This window comes from Sinocyclocheilus anshuiensis, unplaced genomic scaffold (assembly GCF_001515605.1).
Source record: "Sinocyclocheilus anshuiensis isolate Anshui unplaced genomic scaffold, SAMN03320099.WGS_v1.1 scaffold694, whole genome shotgun sequence".
NCBI classification, from domain to species: domain Eukaryota; kingdom Metazoa; phylum Chordata; class Actinopteri; order Cypriniformes; family Cyprinidae; genus Sinocyclocheilus; species Sinocyclocheilus anshuiensis.
Genome location: NW_015542477.1, coordinates 2,497,548 through 2,515,688, shown reverse-complemented (window position 1 = coordinate 2,515,688; position 18,141 = coordinate 2,497,548). Strand labels below are relative to the sequence as shown.

Below are 18,141 nucleotides of genomic sequence, written 5' to 3'. Positions count from 1 at the left end.
AAGCCCCTCCCACCCCTCCCGCTGATTCCTGCACAGGTTTGTACTGGGGCAGAACTCTCCGTGAAGAGTCGAATAGCCAGCTGGAGAGAGATTAAAGGTTTGAGATTTGCCGTGTAATTCATTCTTGGGAAGCGTCGACCCTCCTTCACCTACATGAACTGCATCTGGAATCAGAGAAATGCACATTTACTGATACACAGTCATGCTTCATTTTAGAACATTTTTGTATATTTGACACATTGTGATGAACGTACACATTATGACATTTTATACCAAGTCCAGGACAGCAAGTTTGAATGTCTTTTTGGATGATTGACTGACCATCGTAATTGTACGTAATGTCACTAAATGAACTGAATATGCAAATGTTTCCAGTAAAGCAGCCAATAAATGATGAGATGAGTTTATGAAGCTGCAACTCAGGATAACCTACTACGAAAAGGATTAAAACAAACTTAAAGGGGTCATGTCACTTTTTCCCCAAAGTTTTATTTGTACGAAAACTAATGCTTAGAAATAATACGTGTACTATACAGACTTTTTAAAACCACAGATGCTCACAGATAGGTCATTGAGTCACAGTTGGAAAAGAAACCGAGAAGACAAAAGAGCAACAAACTACTGGAGGCCACAACAACACTAGACGCTTGCGTTATGAAGTTAAGAGATACTCTAGTTTAAAAACGTGTAAAGACATTTTTAGCTCTCATAATTTAGAGGGAGTATTAGCGCAGACACTAGACAAGGATGAAACTTTTTAACGCATATGTCAAAACTTACATTTACCCTTCAAGTGTGAAATGAGTCCTCAGTGTCGTGCAAGACCCCAAAGCGATCATACTGGCCGAGACATTTTACTTTTTTGTGTAATATCCTTTGGTTAGCAAGCTAAAAGCTTAGCCTACTAACTTAGCATAGTAATAACTGTTACAAAAGCTTTTTTGATTATTGAGAAGCAGATATCAGCCTCTTTGCATCATATTCTGACAGATTCATGAAACAATCCATGCTGACATGTGGCACATGTCACATTTAATGATTTGACGAATAAAATGATCAGGGTCCTTGTTGTTGTGGTTTAAAACGAATTCTGCAGAAGAATTCAGGGAGTGGCAGTGCTTCACAACTAGACACAGTTAAAACTTTAAAAACCTCTATCATTATGATGTATTCTGGTGGAATAACAGCATATACTCAGCTTTCTCCTTAATATTTCACTGTGACTGGATGGTCCAAGTTGTAGAAGTTCGAAACGAATCATTTTAGCTGCTTAGCTTCGATAAATACAGTTTTTGGACTGGGAGGAAGTTTAAAATATGGCATGAAATGAATATTTACCATATCTACAACTGACTATTACAAGCTCACATTCAGTTCTGCTGCCATCCAATCAACCAGAGTCCAACCCTACATTTTTTTTCAATAATCCACGACAACACTCGGATGCAAGTCATAATTCAGAAGAAAGATCTGTTGCTACTTCCAATACATCGTAAATTCAAAAGATTTGATTCCACATGATATGACCCCTTTAAATAATAAGGGAAACAGAACAAAAGCATGCATGATTGGGTAATGAACTTCAAGAGATTGGCTCTACTGAAGCTGAATTGTTACAAATCACATTATACTGCTGTATATAGAAAACATTAGTATTGCAGCACATGGAGAAAAACTGGGGTAAGAGTTTTTGCAATAGAAACACAAACACTGTTATAAAGCAAGAAGCTCCTGTCGATCAATCACACACACACACACACACACACACACACACACACACACACACACACACACAGCAGACATGCTGTACCTAAAGACGCTCTAAAGGAAATCCTTCAGAGACAGCTGTGCAAAAGGGTCCTGTCCCGGAGCTCTGAGAGGACTCGAACTGGAAGGACTAGAGGCTGTAGAGAGCTAGTTCAGAAAGAACGAGAGAGATTGAAGGGGTCCGAGGACAGCTAGGAAACACTCAAGACACACACACACACGAGAGGACAATTCAGAGCCAGACAGGCTAGAGAATAACAGAGAGGTTCAAGAAAAAGAGAGCCACTAAAGTCCTTCTCGTTCTGCAAGGCTGCGGGGATGGTACCAATTTCCTGCGCTAACACTACTGCAGAAATGAAGCGGGTGGCGGGGGGCACGATATGTATTTCGAGCTGAGAATTTGGTGCGGTGTGGAATACATATCCATCCCCAGAGATGTGTGACGGCCACAATGCTAGCTTTCATATTCAGAATTGCGCTGCGATGGCACATGAAGGTGAACAAACTAGAGCGCATTCTGAATGGAGCCACTTCTTGAATGGAGCCGCTTCTAGAATAGAGTGTGATCAGTCAGGGTTGAGCGGATGGCTCTATTACAAGAAGAATCATGGGGCGGGATCAATGCAAAAACATTTATCAAAAAGCGGAGACCTATGGATGCTACTGTGCTCTGAAAAGGACTAATTTGATTGGATTAAGATGTGGTCACATTAGCAAAATTTCGCCAACTAAAAAGACTCAGAACTCACACAGAGACTCTGTTGGTCAATGCAAAATTATTAAAAATGACTAGATTTCATCTGCGAACATTTGCTAAACATGTGACCAGACCTTAAGACTTCTAAATTGGATTGTTTGAGGGTCAATTGATTTGTAACCTCATTGTGTGTGAGATCATACCTGTGCCCCTGAGACTGGGCCGAAGGGATTGGCCGGCCGCATCACAGGCTGAGTGTACATCATGGTGGGCTGGGTCATCATGGTCATGGAGCCCATTTGAGGGGTCTAGAAAGGAATAAAACCAAAGTTAAAGGAATAAAGAAACCAAGTGAGCAATGCATAATGCTTGTCACGGCTGTTTGGGACATAGCGTTTCTATCTGGAACTTTAAATTCCAATGGCTTATGAAGTTCCTCTGTTGACATCATATTTTGTTTGACAGTACTGAAACTCAGCAAAGAGGAATGTGAGCCCGTCTGAACCCACTGTTCTCATCTGATCTGACTGGAGTTACTGTTTAACTTCACCTGAGCTACATGACTCGCAGTAGACAGGAAAAGTTACACACAGAAACTTCCTCTTTTGTTTTTGGAGCAACTCATATTTTTCGAAAAGTTCTAACTCTTAAAAGAAAAAAAAAGCTGAGGTACATGCAAGGATTGGACTGGAGGATCCAAAATGGATGAGTCATAATAGCAGTTATGTAAATGCGGATGCTGTTATTGAAAAGCGTAATTTACAGAGCACCATCCTCACTTTAAGCCATTAACCACAGCCTGCGCTGACTTTACCTGTATGGCTTACTCATCCTCTATTACTGGGTTTTATTGAGTAAACAGTAAATCTATAAAAGATGGCTAAAGGACTTAAGGAAAGACTCAACATTGATTATAGATAGAATGCTTATGTGCCAAAAATACATAAATTTTTTTTAATTATAATTTCAATTATTACAATATTAAAGTTTCTAATTATAATTTAAGTCCAACTTTATATTAACTCGCCTTAACAACTATGCACTTACATTTAAATTAATCATTTGGTACAATGCACTTATTGTGTACATACTTATTTTTACATTGTACTTATATTTTAAAAATACCTGCATGTAATTACATCTGTAATTACATTTTTTTTATTTCCAATAATAATAACACTAATTAATATAATAATTAAAATACAGTTTGTTTGTTTGATTAAAAATAAAATTACTACTAATATATAATTAATGGTGATATTATAAGGTGCTAAATCAGGATTTTTAAATATGTCCTGTTTCATGTTTAATAAATAAATAAACATACACACTATATATATATAATATATATATATATATAATTTAAAATACAATATGACAATAAATACAATTTATTTGATTAAAAATAAACATGATTATGAATTAAATTATAAGGTACTACATTAAGACTTACAACATAGGTCCTCTTTCATGTTTAATAAATAAATAAAAGTAATAATATTAATAATTTAAATAAAACTTAAAATATAATTATTATGAATAAAATAAGGTGCTACATCACAATCTTATGTCCTCTCTCATGCTTAATAAATAAACACACTAGACTATCCAGTCTTACACTCAAGAACATGCAACATGCACTACCTGATGCCCATCTTTTCTTAAAGCTAAGGGCTCATGGAGGAGAAATCAATGTAGTCATCCCTGTTAGTGTGATGAATAAAAAACACAGAGGAAAAAAAAAAGTCTCTAATGTTGCCCTAAGCTCAATGAAGAGGTGCTTCGGAGTCTAGAGAGCCTTTCACCATGTTCCGCACACCCACACTGCTCCAGTGGGGACTGACAGCATGACTGCAGTCTCTGAATATATAGGAGTTGAAAAGCTAATACTTCTGACAATGATGGAGTGAGTAATGCACAAATCCCCAGTTTGCACTTACTATTGCGTATCCCATCATTCCTGTGGGCGTCGTGGCAGGGAAGGCCATGACAGAAGGAGCCTAGGAGGACACGTTCAGCGTTAGTACAGAAATACCACAGGTAAAACATCATCAGCTTTTTTTTAGCATGAAAGGACGATTCTTCTGAACACCTTAAGAGAGAAATTTCCACTCGAGCAGCCATGAGATCACAACTACCCCAGACATGCCATCTCAGTTTACACACAGTGAACAAAGGCAACTTTGTGGACTAGCAGAACGCTTTTTTAAAATTAATTTGCAAAAGATACTTGATGATAAAAGATGTCTTTTAGTTTTTTCTCTTCACGGAGAGCCGCTCACATCTGGGAAACATTAGAGATGTCTTTACACACTCCAACCAGAGCATCAAAACAGGAATATAGGCAAGGAGATAAAGAGGAAGAGAGCGAGAAACTGTGTGTGTGTGTGTCCTCTTTGAAGGCAGAGTGATTAGTTGCAGGTGCAGGGCTCTGGTGGAAGAGAGAAGCTCTTTTTGAAGGAGCTGTGAGATTCTCAGTAAGGCCTTCGGTAGCCACAGACACACTTTTATTTCCACTTGTGCACCATTGAAATGTGTGACGGACTCTGAATGGCCTCCTAAATTCAGCAGAGTGACTGTGACCAAACGACCAATAAATTGTAAAATAAACATTTTTATAGAACATGATCTGAGGGCATTTACCCATTAACTATGACGAGTTTGATGTCACAACACTCCTTGTTGTGCGGGTATAGAGGCTATAACTGTGATTGATAGAAGTAATATGATTTTTAATTGTTTAAATAAATGCTGTTCTTTTGACAATTCATCAAGAAATCTTGAAAAAAAAAAATTAATTAGCAGCATAATTGTTTTCAATATTAATAACAATAAGAAAAGTTTCTTAAGCAGCAAATCAGCATATTAGAATGATTTCTGAAGGATCGTGTGACACTGAAGACTGGAGTAATTACATTCTTCAAAATTCAAATCTCTGAGAAAATTACATTTTAAATTGTAAAAATACTTCACAATATTACTGGTTTTACTATATTATGACCAAAATTATACAGCCTTGGTGAGCATACGTGGCTTATTTCAAAAACATTTTTTTTAAATCTTACAATCCTCAAACCTTTGAACAATAAAAAAACATTTTGACATAAAATGTAATAAATGCTCTGAACAGTTTGTCCTATTTGGAGCCATAATTATCCATTTTATAAAAATAGAATTCAATTTACAGCCTAATATAAAACACAACCTTGTGTGTTTTTCTGTGTGCATCCCACTAAATTAGAACAGGCTGCAATGAATCTCAAGATGATGAAAGATAAATGTGTTTGCAGACTTTGAGGAATCTCATTAAGATAAAAAAGGTACTTCGTAAACTTCTAGCTAGGGTAAGCAAACAGCTCAGTCGTACGGTAATCTTCGGAGAAACAGCACCTACAGAAATGTTTGACAAGCACAAACAACTCAGTAGGAGTAAATATGACTAAATCATGCTGATGTACTGATCAATCCAGCTCAGCATATCCTGTTTACGAAAGAAAGAACTCTCCGGTGGAAGTGTTTCCATCAGAATGTTTACCAAGGCATGACTCGAACTGGTTGATTATCTACTTTATTGGACTTTGCACATTGTCCGGTAAACCCTCCGCTGGAAACACTAGCCCATTGACTACGGTTGTTTGCTGATGGCAATAAACAAATGAAACCGATGAGAGGAAAGGGTAGAGGAGGAACAGAGCTGTCAGCCATGCCGAGATAACATCTGGTTAGATCAGCTCATGGGTTTCAGTGCAATTTTGGTCACTCAAACACACACAGGTCATAAACTGTGACCAAAGCAAAGGCGGTGGGGTTAATACTCTCATGCGTTTCAGAGAATGGTTCAACTCAGCGTTTTGACTTACGTATTGTGGGAAAAGCATGCCATTCTGTTTATCCCGTCGGACGAGAATGGTTACACAACGCAACAAACACAATTAGAGGGCATACAACACAATAACATCTCGCATTGTGAGCTCACACAAACACATTGTAAACAAAGACCAGACAGAATACATTCCAGCTGTTTTTGAGAGTGGATTACAGCTCTGTTCCAAATGCTAGTGTGCTGCCTACCTAGGCAACGTTTTAAGGACAGTAGGCAGCAAATCAAGTTGCTTAATAAAATACCTCATTTTGGTCCAAATAAAAGCAGGATCGCATATATTCAACCTCAGTGAAATAAATAGTAAATAAATCAAATTCAATTATAACAAAAATAATTATATAAAAATATTTCATAAGTAAATAAATATTAAATACAGAATTGAGGAAAATAATTATAGTAATAAATAATTATTCAGTCCTGAAAAGTATTGCTAAAACATCGAATATATACTATATAGCATAAGACAATCCCATTATACACTAATAATAATAATAAATGAATAAATAAATAACATTTAATTTGAACTTAAATATAATAAATTATATAATTATATTTTATTAGAAAACTAATTAAATAAAAAAAAATATATATATATATATATATATATATAAAGATGTTGATAATTATTTAGTCCTGAAATGCATCACTAGAAAAGTTCTAATTAAATGTACTATTTCATCCAATATTTGTGTAAAGTATTAAGTTGTTAGCTTAGCCACATGCTAACTCCAAAGTATAATGGAATCAACTTCCAATTTGGAAAAGTGCAACAGAACGCCACTTGAAGTTGTACTTCCAACTCAGAAATTGTCAAACGATGTCTCGATGTCACAAGAGCATACCAGCACCAACAGAGATGTTCACGGTTAATGATAAACACAGATAACGATGTAAATGGAACGCATCATTGACTCATAGTTCCAACATCACATGATAATAAAGCAGGTTAAACAAATGTTTGCAGAGACAGGAGTGTAAACCATGGTAAACTATCCTCTCTATTGATAACTGGACATATTCAAAACAAATGTTAGCATTTTGCGAGCCATTTGTGTCTGTATACATCATCCAAGCATTGGGATGCTACATTGGACTCATGAAATGGAGTTTTTGCTAATGTACAGCCTTTCAATTCAGTCACTTATGATGCAGTCTTAGAAGGTAGCTGCCCATCTAGACAGCAGACAGTGAGGCAGCTCATTAGGGTTTGGAACAGAGCCCATGTTTCAGAATCAGTGGAGGAACTCCAGCTATTGTCTGTCTATTGGTTTATGACAGTTGTTTCTAGTACAAGTCTCGTTTCATTTGAGTCAGAGAAAGCACATATTGTTGTCCTCACCATGGAGGCAGGGTTCCATGTTGTGGTCGGAGCCATCTTTGGTTGCCAGTTGGTTCCTCCAGTCAGCTTCTTTTCACCGGGTTGACTCCAATGAATGTCACTGAGGAGGAACAGAAGAAACAACCATGATCAAGTCACTGAGTTTGTAGAGAACTATGAATTTGGATTGAGATGAGCGGCGAATGTTCATACTTCTTTGTTGTTCCATTTCCAATACCGAGATCTGGAAGAAAGAGAAAACCAGTGAGGACTATGCCAGCCATTGTGAAATGCTAAATTCACTTTTATAGGATCCTAAATCAATAAATAAAACTACATTTCCTGTTCCTGATTATTAGTACCAGAATACAGAGTAGGGCTGCACAATTAGGGGAAAGAAAAAAAAAAAAAAAGCTCAAGGTTTGTTATGCTTGTTTGCAGGGCTGCACAATCTGGCCAAACATTTTGTGAATATATCAATATCAATATATTCAATGTAATATATACATTTTTGTGTTACAGTGAAATATTAAAATAGTAATATTTCTTTAATATATTAGTATTTAATACGAGCAACAATATAAATTATTATTATTTGTAGTAGCAGTAGTAATAGTATTAGGATTATTGTTGTTATTAATATTACTAAATACAATTATTAAAGATATATTACTAAAGCAGCCAGTTTATAATCACTTCTCATTACAAATTTGTTAAAATGGTTAACAAATGCTGAATTCTCAAATGCATTTCATAAGCAACCTATATTCATAGCACATGAAGAGATGAGTTTGTGTGTTTGTGAATATATTCATTTAATTAAATCACAGCTTTTGTGATTCAATAATCACACTAAGCCATTTCACAACTTTTCAATTAATCGTGTAGCCCTAATACAGAAGGTTGTTTGTATGATATAACAAGAGCAGGACACTTACTTCCCACAAGGTTGGCAAGGGAGGAATCCAAGTCATCGGAAACCAGTTTGCCTGGCTGTTGGGCACTGGGCGTCAGGCCCTGGTTGGAAGAGGCCACTGTGGGTTTCAGGATGCCACCTAAAATATCATCTTAAACAAACAGGAGAGGGAATGGGAGAGGGATAAAAGACGCGGACAACACACACAAACAGAAAAAGCGTAATTAGGTTGGGTGGAGCGAGAGGCAGCCGCCCTCGAAGCAAACGTTGCAGGACCGAAAGTGAAAGATTGTGGGTAAAATCTTGTGAAGTCAACTCACCCAGACATGCAGTGCCATGCAAAGCCAGTGGCCCAAATAGATCAAACCACACAGTGAGAGGAGAGAAAGAGGACAGAATGAGGAACATCTCAAAACACGACTGCGCAACTTATGGTGGTCTTATCTTACATGAAACGGGCTCACATTTAAAAATGCTTACAAATTCAAGTCAACTTCTGTTTTGTACTACTATATTTACATGGAAAAACAGATATATTTTAACAACAACAACAACAAAAAAGTTTAATGACGTTTTAGAGGCGGATTTTTTTCCATTGGAATAACATGCATAATGAGAGCAAGAATACGTAGTGGGACAGTGAATTTTCAATTTAGCATTAATTTCTTTAATTGTGTCGAAAGCTGGATCCAAACCTGGGTCGTCCATGGCTCAATGTTTTAGAGCGCTAACCCTTATGTCACATCTCCAACATAAGACACACTGATTTCAAACCAATCATGGGTTTAAATTAGATCCAATGAAACCAAGACTCAAGCAAATTAATGCTTCAAGGTTTAATGAGAAACCTGAGGTGTGATTTGTGTGTTCAAAAAGCAAGTTCTAAACATGCAGTATTGAGAACACAAAAGAGATCATTATGATCTCTTTTCTTATAAAAATACCACAGCAAACTTCTACAAGAACGAAAAGTGGTCGTATATCCATTTTCACATGCTAGTTTCACTCTGTCAGCTTAAGCATGGTCCGATGAACAACTCCCCAAAACACATTGACCTTCAGCAGTGAGATGGATGTGAAGCATCGTGTGTGGAGAAAAGCAGTGAGTGAGTTACAGCAACTGGGTTCACTTCTGTCTTACCAGCAGAGTCTGTGCTGTTGGCGGCCGACTTATTGCCGAATACGGAGTCAAAGTCGACATTAAGGCCTGTTGAACTGGGAGGCTGGGCGGCGGGAGGTGCAGAGAACCCTGTGTTAAAGAAAATAAGGTCAGACCTAAAAAAAAACCACCACAGACTGGTTCACCTACACATGTTTGAGGAATGCCAGAGAACAGCAATTTCAAAACAGTGGTTAATGTTTTCCAGTTCACGTGTGATGCATAATCGCCGCCATTAATTTAAATGGATCAATTCTGCTGTAGTCGACAGACTTCCAAAAATGTCAGCTGTTTGACTGGGTTAGCCCACGGCAACTGACTCATACTTCCCACATGGGTTTGTAGTTACAAAAGCAGCCATGTAAGTTCAACCAACAACCACATCTGCTGTATCATGCCGACTTATCCTGTCAGATAAAAGTTTTTCATTTCATTCCACTTCTTCAATATACCAGTAAAGTTTCATCTAGTATCCTAGTATGAGCCATTTGAGGTAAAGTAACTACAAATAAAAAAAAGGGATTTATATTATTCTTATTTTCATGTTTATTATACAAGTTATAAACATAATCAAAGAAGTTGCATATGTAAATCTAGTATACATATGCTGACTGATTAAATTAAATTTGGCATATTAATATATCCTTGAAGGAGTATTGTTATTGCTAACTAAAACTATTTCAAATTATTTTTGTTAATTGAAATAAAGCTGAAATAAAATATAAATATGGCAAAACTATGACAAAAATATGACAAACTTAAACTTAGAAATAAACCCTGGCAACTAACTAAAATTTAGTTGAAATAAAGTTCTAAAACTCATTAAAACTGAAATAAAAATAAATTAGTTAAATAAAAATATTTTTTTTTTAAAAAGGACAAAAGCACATCAAATTCCTAAAACAGTAAAATTCGAATGAAGACTGAAAATATAAATACAAAAAAAAATTGAATACATTTTTTTTTAATATATTTGAAATTTACATTAGCCTTTCATAATTAATTGTGCTAAAGTAAATTATTAAATTGACAACACTATTTTAAAAGAAAATTAACAATGAAAGCTGAAAACGCAGGTTTCAAACTTAAAGGGGTCATATGATGCGATTTCAATTTTTCCTTTCTCTTTGGAGTGTTACAAGCTCTTGGTGCATAAATTAGATCTGTAAAGTTGCAAAGACTAAAGTCTCAAATCCAAAGAGATATTCTTTATAAAAGTTAAGAGTCAACCACGCCTACCTAAAACGGCTCGTTCTAACACGCCCCCACATGTCTACGTCACGATGTGGGAAGATTTGCATAACGCCGCCCAAATGTTCACGCAAAGAAAGGCGGCGTAACTTTTATTCTCGCTGTAGTATTGTTGTTACCGCCGCCGCCATGTCGTGAAGGCACTGTGTGTTTCATTGTGAAAGCGAAACTACTTTGTTTGGCCTTCCAAAAGAGGACGATATCCGCTTCGTCATGCCTGGAGCTGATCCGTGCTGGTCGCTAATGAAATACATCAACTTCGCACTGTGGATCGCCTTTCACCGTGGACGAAGCGGAGTTCAGCCCGGGGTCGTCACATGTTTTAATGTTTTTGTCTCGTCGCTCCGGCCGGGACAAGGCATCACAATATGGCAAGGGGCGTAACATTTCCGTCACACGCTTGAGGTATTCGGCCAATCATAACGCACTGGATAGCTGGCCAATCAGAGCACACCTCGCTTTTCAGAACGATGAGCTTTGTAAAAATCGACGCGTTTCAGAAAGGCGGGGCATAGAGGAGAAACAATAATGTACAGTATGTGGAAAATAATGTTTTTTTAACCTTAAACCGCATAAACATTTCATTACACCAAATACACAAAATAATGTTTTTTTTAGCAACATCATATGACCCCTTTAAACTGTGAGCCAAATGTCTGAATTGACTTAATTGATAAACCTGTTCCTACCAGCCCAACAAAAGCGCACCTGCGAAAGGAAAGAAAGGGGAAGACAGCAGAAGGACACACAAAGAAAGAGAGACAAGGTGGAGGGACGGCACCTACCTCCGAATAGTCCAGCTACAGCGGAGGGCTCAGAGTGGAAGAGAGGAGTGTTAGGGTAGGCAGCCGGAGAGCAGAACGAGTCTGACAGGCCAAGAAACAAAAGCAAAGGAAACCAGAAACAAGAAAATTAGTGAAGAGAGACAAAATTAATACAAATAATAGCAGGGGGGAAAAGATATAAAGACTGCATACTCTATGTTCAAGTAAGTCAAGAGGGTGGAATTAAAACGAATAAAGGTACTAAGAGTAATTTGGGGTGAAAAGCACGTGAAATCATGGGGTAACGCCATTATGTTTCCTGAGGTCAGAAAACATACATCGCACTGGGACGTCTGTACCTGAGAGGAAGCAGCCCATCCGAGCAGAGGGCTCGACGGGTGATGCAACAGAACCGCTCGAATCAATAAAGGGATTGTAATTATCTGGAGAACCAAGAAATAAAATTGACATTTGGGAAAAACTTTAAAACTTAACACTCTAAGGATGGGAAAACTAAAAAAAGGGTAAAAGCAAAATCCAAGAAAAGCAGCAAAGCACAACCAAGCAAATTTTGAGTAAGGTGGTCCAGAGACCATCGTACAGACCTTCAGAAAACCACCAAGAAGCAATTAACTGAGGTTTAGTGTGGGTAAAAAGGACCACCAAACTCAAATAGGGTACATGTATTTTTAAGCAGTTAATTTGTACTTGATAACAGCCATTCTCACTCTTGATCACACTCATGTATTGATATTAGACCAGCATTACTCCATCATAAAAGCCAACTCACCATAATACAGCTGTACAAACACTCTTTACAGTAGCAACAAACCATCTGTCTGTCACTCTCTCAAATATGTTATTGTTCGCTCTGAGAACATAATAAATACAGTCCCTAGTGTAGATCAAACTCACAGAAGCTAGACTTCCTTTATTGCATTAACACAAACACACACAGTGTTTCAAAACCTAGGCTGTGTTCAGAATAGCATACTACCATACTTTTTACATTTATATTGCACAGTATGACAATTTCGAGGATCACTGTACCCCACAATGCAGTGTGCTCAACCTGACCTTGTGTTTCCAATGTGACAAAAGAATAGGAAGTAACAATTTTTGATGAAACTGCCACAATTTTATTTTTTTCTAGACTCACGATCAGATTTGTTTAAAGTTTGTTTATTTGTTTAGTTATTTAAATTACAGATACCGTTTAATTTTTTTTCCCAATAATCAAGCAGTAGTTCAGATTCAAAAATGCATGCAATTTGTCTTAAAGCATGTAATAAAATCTCTTTAGTTTAGGGACCAATTCTAACTATTAACTAGTTGTTATTAGCATGCATATTACTAGCATATTGGCTGTTTATTAGTACTTATAAAGTACATATTAATGCCTTAAATTTTGAAGTACGGTAACATTGTAATGCTACTAAGAATTACTAATAATTCTGTATAAAATATTTTATGCTGTATAACAAACTCAAATGCTATTTAATTAATTGATATATAAGTATTAATCATTTAATTTATTTATTTTTTAACATGGGTGTTATTCAGGCTATAACTGTGCATTATGCAGTAGGCTAGTATTCTATTTTGAGTTTTTTTGGGCATCACCAGTGCATTTAAGCTTTTGAGTTAGACATTGTCAAAAATACTGTCTAGGTAGGCAGCTTATTAGGTTTTGAGTACACAGCTGGTATGAACTTGAGACACACGTATCAGATACTTTAAGGGTTACTCAGGTCTCGCCTGTTCTGCCCAGCGGGTCTTTGTACACGATGCGGTGGAGCATTCAGGACAAAAATGAGAGTGGAGGGAAAACAGACCGGCACGCAGCAGGCGAAAGAAAGCAAACAGCACACTACATGAGAGAAAAGAACAGCAGTTTACCACCGAACATTTCATGACTGGGTGTCCTAGAGGAAAAACTAACAGCATCTGAAGACACAACAGGCAGATGGACAGGATCTGGTTTTGTAAGGAAAGGATTTAAGTTTGGAATGGAGTCGTCAACAGCCTCTGTAGACGTGAAAGGATCTACACGTCCAAAGACAAGACAGAAACAGAAAATAACAGGAAAAGGTTAGAGAGAGACAGAGAAAGCATGCAAACACAGACTAACAGACAAATGAGGTGGAGTCTGTTTGGTCTGGACGCTTTCAGATGTAAATATTACCATTGCACTAGACTGAATGAGACGTCCGACATGGAATGTAATGCATATGTAACAAATCATGCATCTAAGCTAAATGGATACGAATGCTTATTTGAATCATGACAAATATTAGAACTCATAAAAATGTATTTGACTGGCTATGCCTACATTTCAGTAGAACTTCATTCTGATATAAAGCTTTAAAGTTCTCAAATAAATCTAAAATATATAAATATTTAATTTAATATTTATTTTATAAATATTAAATAAATATTGATATACACAATATTAAATATTACTATTATTAATAAGTTTTAAAGTTGTACAAAATAAGATAAGAATGTTTTCCATCATTGCTATTAATAATTATTTTTATTGTACAACTTTGAAAAAAATTACTAGCTGTGCAAAAGTTTCTGTAACCTTTAACCTGATTTGAAGACAAAAAAAGGTACACATGCAATATTATAAAATATTATTAAAGATGCAATTCAGATTTTATCTACTGAAATATTTATTTTAATTAAAAAAAGAGAAAGAAAAAAAAGAGATTTAATTTGACGTCATGTTTTCTTAAAATAAATTTTACCAAAATCCAATATGAAGTTTAAAAACATCTCAGTATACCTCTCCTCTTCATTTTCACTATGAACATGCTAAATTAATTTTAAAGGAGTAGTTCACCCTAAAATCAATTCTGTCATCATTTACTCACACGTGTCGTTCCAAGACTTGGAATATATTCCACAAGTCGAAATGATCACTTTTACGAGGCTTTTTTGGATCGGTTTGCATTATGACAGCCCCAGTTTTCATTTCCTTCAATTATATGAAGTGTGGCAAATTTTGTGTTCCAGAGAAGAATGAAACTCATGCGAGCTTGGAATGACATAAGGATGAATAAATGACTACAGAATTATCATGTTTAGGTAAGTTATTCCTTTAAAAGTGGTAGGACAGCAGAGGTGTTGGACAGTGTATAAGCATACTTAAAACTCCAAAGAGCTTCAAGGTAATACATCTGTGAAGGTTGCTGAGTGTATTTTACGCAGTATAATTCAATAAACACAGAAAGCTGCAGGCTTTTTATGGTTCTGCCTGACTAATATCGGAAACCAATATGATATCAGTTCTGCCACGTTAAATATCATGTTACACACCCTATCAGCACTTTCAGATAAAAATCAGACTCTCATTTATCAGACTTTACAGATTAGACAAATAAAATGCATGCAATAAGACCATGGATAGCATCATGGATAAAACTCAAGAGGGAACTTTCATTGCTTCACTTTTGATTACAGAGGAGAAGATAGTACTGATGTAAGCTCGATTTCAATCAGATGCATATTAATGCAGATCTGTGAGTTCCTGTGGTGTGGACCGCTCACCTCCCCATGTGTTGGCTAAAGGCAGGCCAGTGGAGAGAGGCAGGGAGGTCTGGAACGCGGGCTGCAGGTCCAAAAGATCGTTCGGCACCTTCGGAGTGCTGGAGCCAGACACGCATCAAGACAAACACAGACACACACAGGAACTGCATTAATGTCTTCCATAAAACGGCAGTCTAAGGGCCAAGCATTCCACAGTTATATGGCAAAGACAAACTTGGCACGTTGATTTGAAGTGCTTAAAGTAGAGACTTAGGGAGTTGGGGGAAATTCACATGCAATCAATACCTTCTTCACAGCCAAATCCTGTCCAGGCAGGAATTCACACACTTTTAGTGTAAACAAGAGAACCAGAGCTTGGTTTTGAACTGACTTTTTTTTTTTTTTTTAAATACACAAAGCTGCACAGTCTCAGGATAGGACATTAATCTGATTTGAACAAACCCCTAACCGCAAGTAAAATAGTAATAATGATGCTCGTCTTAGCATCATTAATAACGCATGTCCCAAGTTACTCCTTGGGTGACATCATCATTAAAATCACATACGCCTATAACGTAATCGCTGAGTTTAACGTGCCGTCATTGTGTAGTCCTGCATAGAGCCCTAATAAAACACTAAAAGCTGAAGATTGATGCCAAACGACTGCACATGTGCACTCATGCACCAACTGGGAAAATAATCACTACCAGCCGTGTATCATCAGAATAGAGAGACTGTGGGATCAGTCATCAAATATAGAGCAATTAGTTTTGCCCACACAATCTAACTGGCTGAAAAGCATTTGAACTTTGCTGTCATTTAAAATCAACATAAAACGGCATTCACAATATCCCATAATGTGACATTGTGATTTGTTAGTTATTTATTTATTCACTTTTTAATGCCATGCCACCATCAAGGCTATTTTCATGGCGATCTCAGAATAAAGTATATAATTAACAAAAAGTTATAAAAGAAATTTCAGATCTACACTAGAAAAAAATTCTAAAATACATTCAGGTGATACATTTTTAAATAAATCAGTTAAACACGCATCTGAATAAAACCGTTAACTATGTACATTCAAAACAGTACAATCTAATAAAATATGCTTCACAGTCATTTTAGTTTGGCAAGTAAGGCATGATGGTGGTTCTTCACCTTTTAAAGGCACAATATGTAAGCTTTCGTTCACGGATGAGGTAATAAATACATTTTTTATTAATTGTACCTTGCAGTTATTCAAACAGCGAATAAATTACACAGAGAATGCGAACAAAGAACATTGTGACATTACATTGTGAAAGAACATTATGACTGACTTGAGTCAAGCGCGAGTTTAAGCGCTCTCAAAAACTCCCCTTATAATCAGTAAAGCTATCTATACATGAATCTCTTACATCATACGTACATCTGCACTTTGTTGTTTATAATGAGAGAATTCACATGAGTCAGCCAGTGCGTGTAGTGAACAAAAAACTCATCTGAATGCCTCTGATTGGTCATTGCATTCATAAGCTCAACACACTCGTGTGTGATTGGTTATAAAGCGCAACACTGTAAAAATGCATTAAAAAATCATAGCGAAACATTGAGCAGATCTAAATTTAATGCTGCGGTCAACACTTTTCATTTCATTTTAATTTTATTCGCGACAGCCGTAATGGATTTAGTTTAACGTTAACTGTACAGCAGCATTTGTGTTGCCATAGTTTCTACAAGCGGAAACTGAGGATATGTGGATATTACATCATTGATCGGCGACAATGACCAGGGACGAGTCATTATTTAAAACTGGAATTTCTCTGGATTTCCAAATCCTTGGGAACTTTTGGTATAACATAAATGCACAACTGCATGAAATATATCACACTGTGCAAATAGTTTTTGGATATTTTATTACGAAAATCTTACATATTGTGCCTTCAATAAATATCCATGTATAAGTCTTGTATGACCTAAAAGTACTGAACAAACAAATAAACAAACAAACAAAATATATATTATATCTATATCTATCTATCTATCTATCTATCTATCTATCGATATATATAGATATTACACATGTAATTACACATTTTAATATTTTTTTAATGACAAAGTTGTTCTATAATATATGTGGCATTTTTAAATTATATTCCAGAAGTAGAAAAAAATATCAATTATTTTATATAAAAAGTACACTAAAACAGTAATATTGAGAAATAATATAATTCAAGATAACAGTTTTCTATTTGAATCTATTTTAAAATTAAATGTATTATTGTGATGGCAAAGCTGAATTTTCAGAAGCCATTACTCCAGTCTTCAGTGTCATATGATCCTTCAGAACTAATTCAGATATGCTGATTTGGTGCTCAAGAAACATTTCCTATTATTATCAATGTTCAAAAAAAATAGTGCTGCTAATAGTAGTGCTACATTTTGGTTCAAGGATTCTTTGATGAGCAGAAAATTTTAAATAGCATCATTTAGTTGAAATTGAAATCTTTTATAAACGTCTTTACTGTCACTTTTGATTGATTTAATGTGTCTTTGATTAATAAAAATAGGAATTTCTTTCAAAAACCGACCCCAAGCTTTTGAACAATACATATATAAAACTATTACCTGTTATTGAAGCTACTGGGTGTGGAGAACAGGTCAATGGCTGGGGTGGAATTGATGGTGCCCGTCGCTGTTGATACCGGAGACGCAGCAGTCGTGGAGGATGTGGAGGGATTCTTGGACAGTTCCTTCAGACGCTGCTCCTGACGGAAGAATGAAAATCACGTAACCTTGTTAATTACATTGCTATTTGGGTATGATCCAATTTAATGAGCTCTTTAACTAAAAAAAAAAAAACACTCTTT

At 36.2% G+C, this 18,141-nt stretch overlaps 1 protein-coding gene across 7 annotated transcripts in view; it reads right to left on the bottom strand.

The window, feature by feature from the left end:
* Window positions 1-18: 18 nt before the first annotated feature.
* LOC107693964 (phosphatidylinositol-binding clathrin assembly protein-like) overlaps window positions 19-18,141 on the bottom strand; it is a 45,335-nt gene continuing 27,212 nt past the window's right edge. Inside the window, exons 12-24 of one of the 7 annotated variants that reach the window (XM_016493549.1) lie at window positions 17,900-18,039; window positions 15,311-15,408; window positions 13,655-13,801; window positions 12,115-12,198; window positions 11,777-11,857; window positions 9,723-9,830; window positions 8,604-8,699; window positions 7,879-7,909; window positions 7,687-7,786; window positions 4,405-4,464; window positions 2,668-2,772; window positions 1,811-1,914; window positions 19-164 (exon numbers count right to left, since the gene is read on the bottom strand). In XM_016493549.1, the coding sequence (XP_016349035.1) occupies window positions 1,822-1,914; window positions 2,668-2,772; window positions 4,405-4,464; window positions 7,687-7,786; window positions 7,879-7,909; window positions 8,604-8,699; window positions 9,723-9,830; window positions 11,777-11,857; window positions 12,115-12,198; window positions 13,655-13,801; window positions 15,311-15,408; window positions 17,900-18,039 (1,143 nt within the window). In that variant the 3' untranslated portion in view covers window positions 19-164; window positions 1,811-1,821. Of the gene's footprint in view, window positions 165-1,810; window positions 1,915-2,667; window positions 2,773-4,404; window positions 4,465-7,686; window positions 7,787-7,878; window positions 7,910-8,603; window positions 8,733-9,722; window positions 9,831-11,776; window positions 11,858-12,114; window positions 12,199-13,654; window positions 13,802-15,310; window positions 15,409-17,899; window positions 18,040-18,141 lie in introns of all 7 variants that reach the window. The other 6 variants (XM_016493548.1, XM_016493550.1, XM_016493551.1 and 3 more) reach the window with 6 other exon arrangements.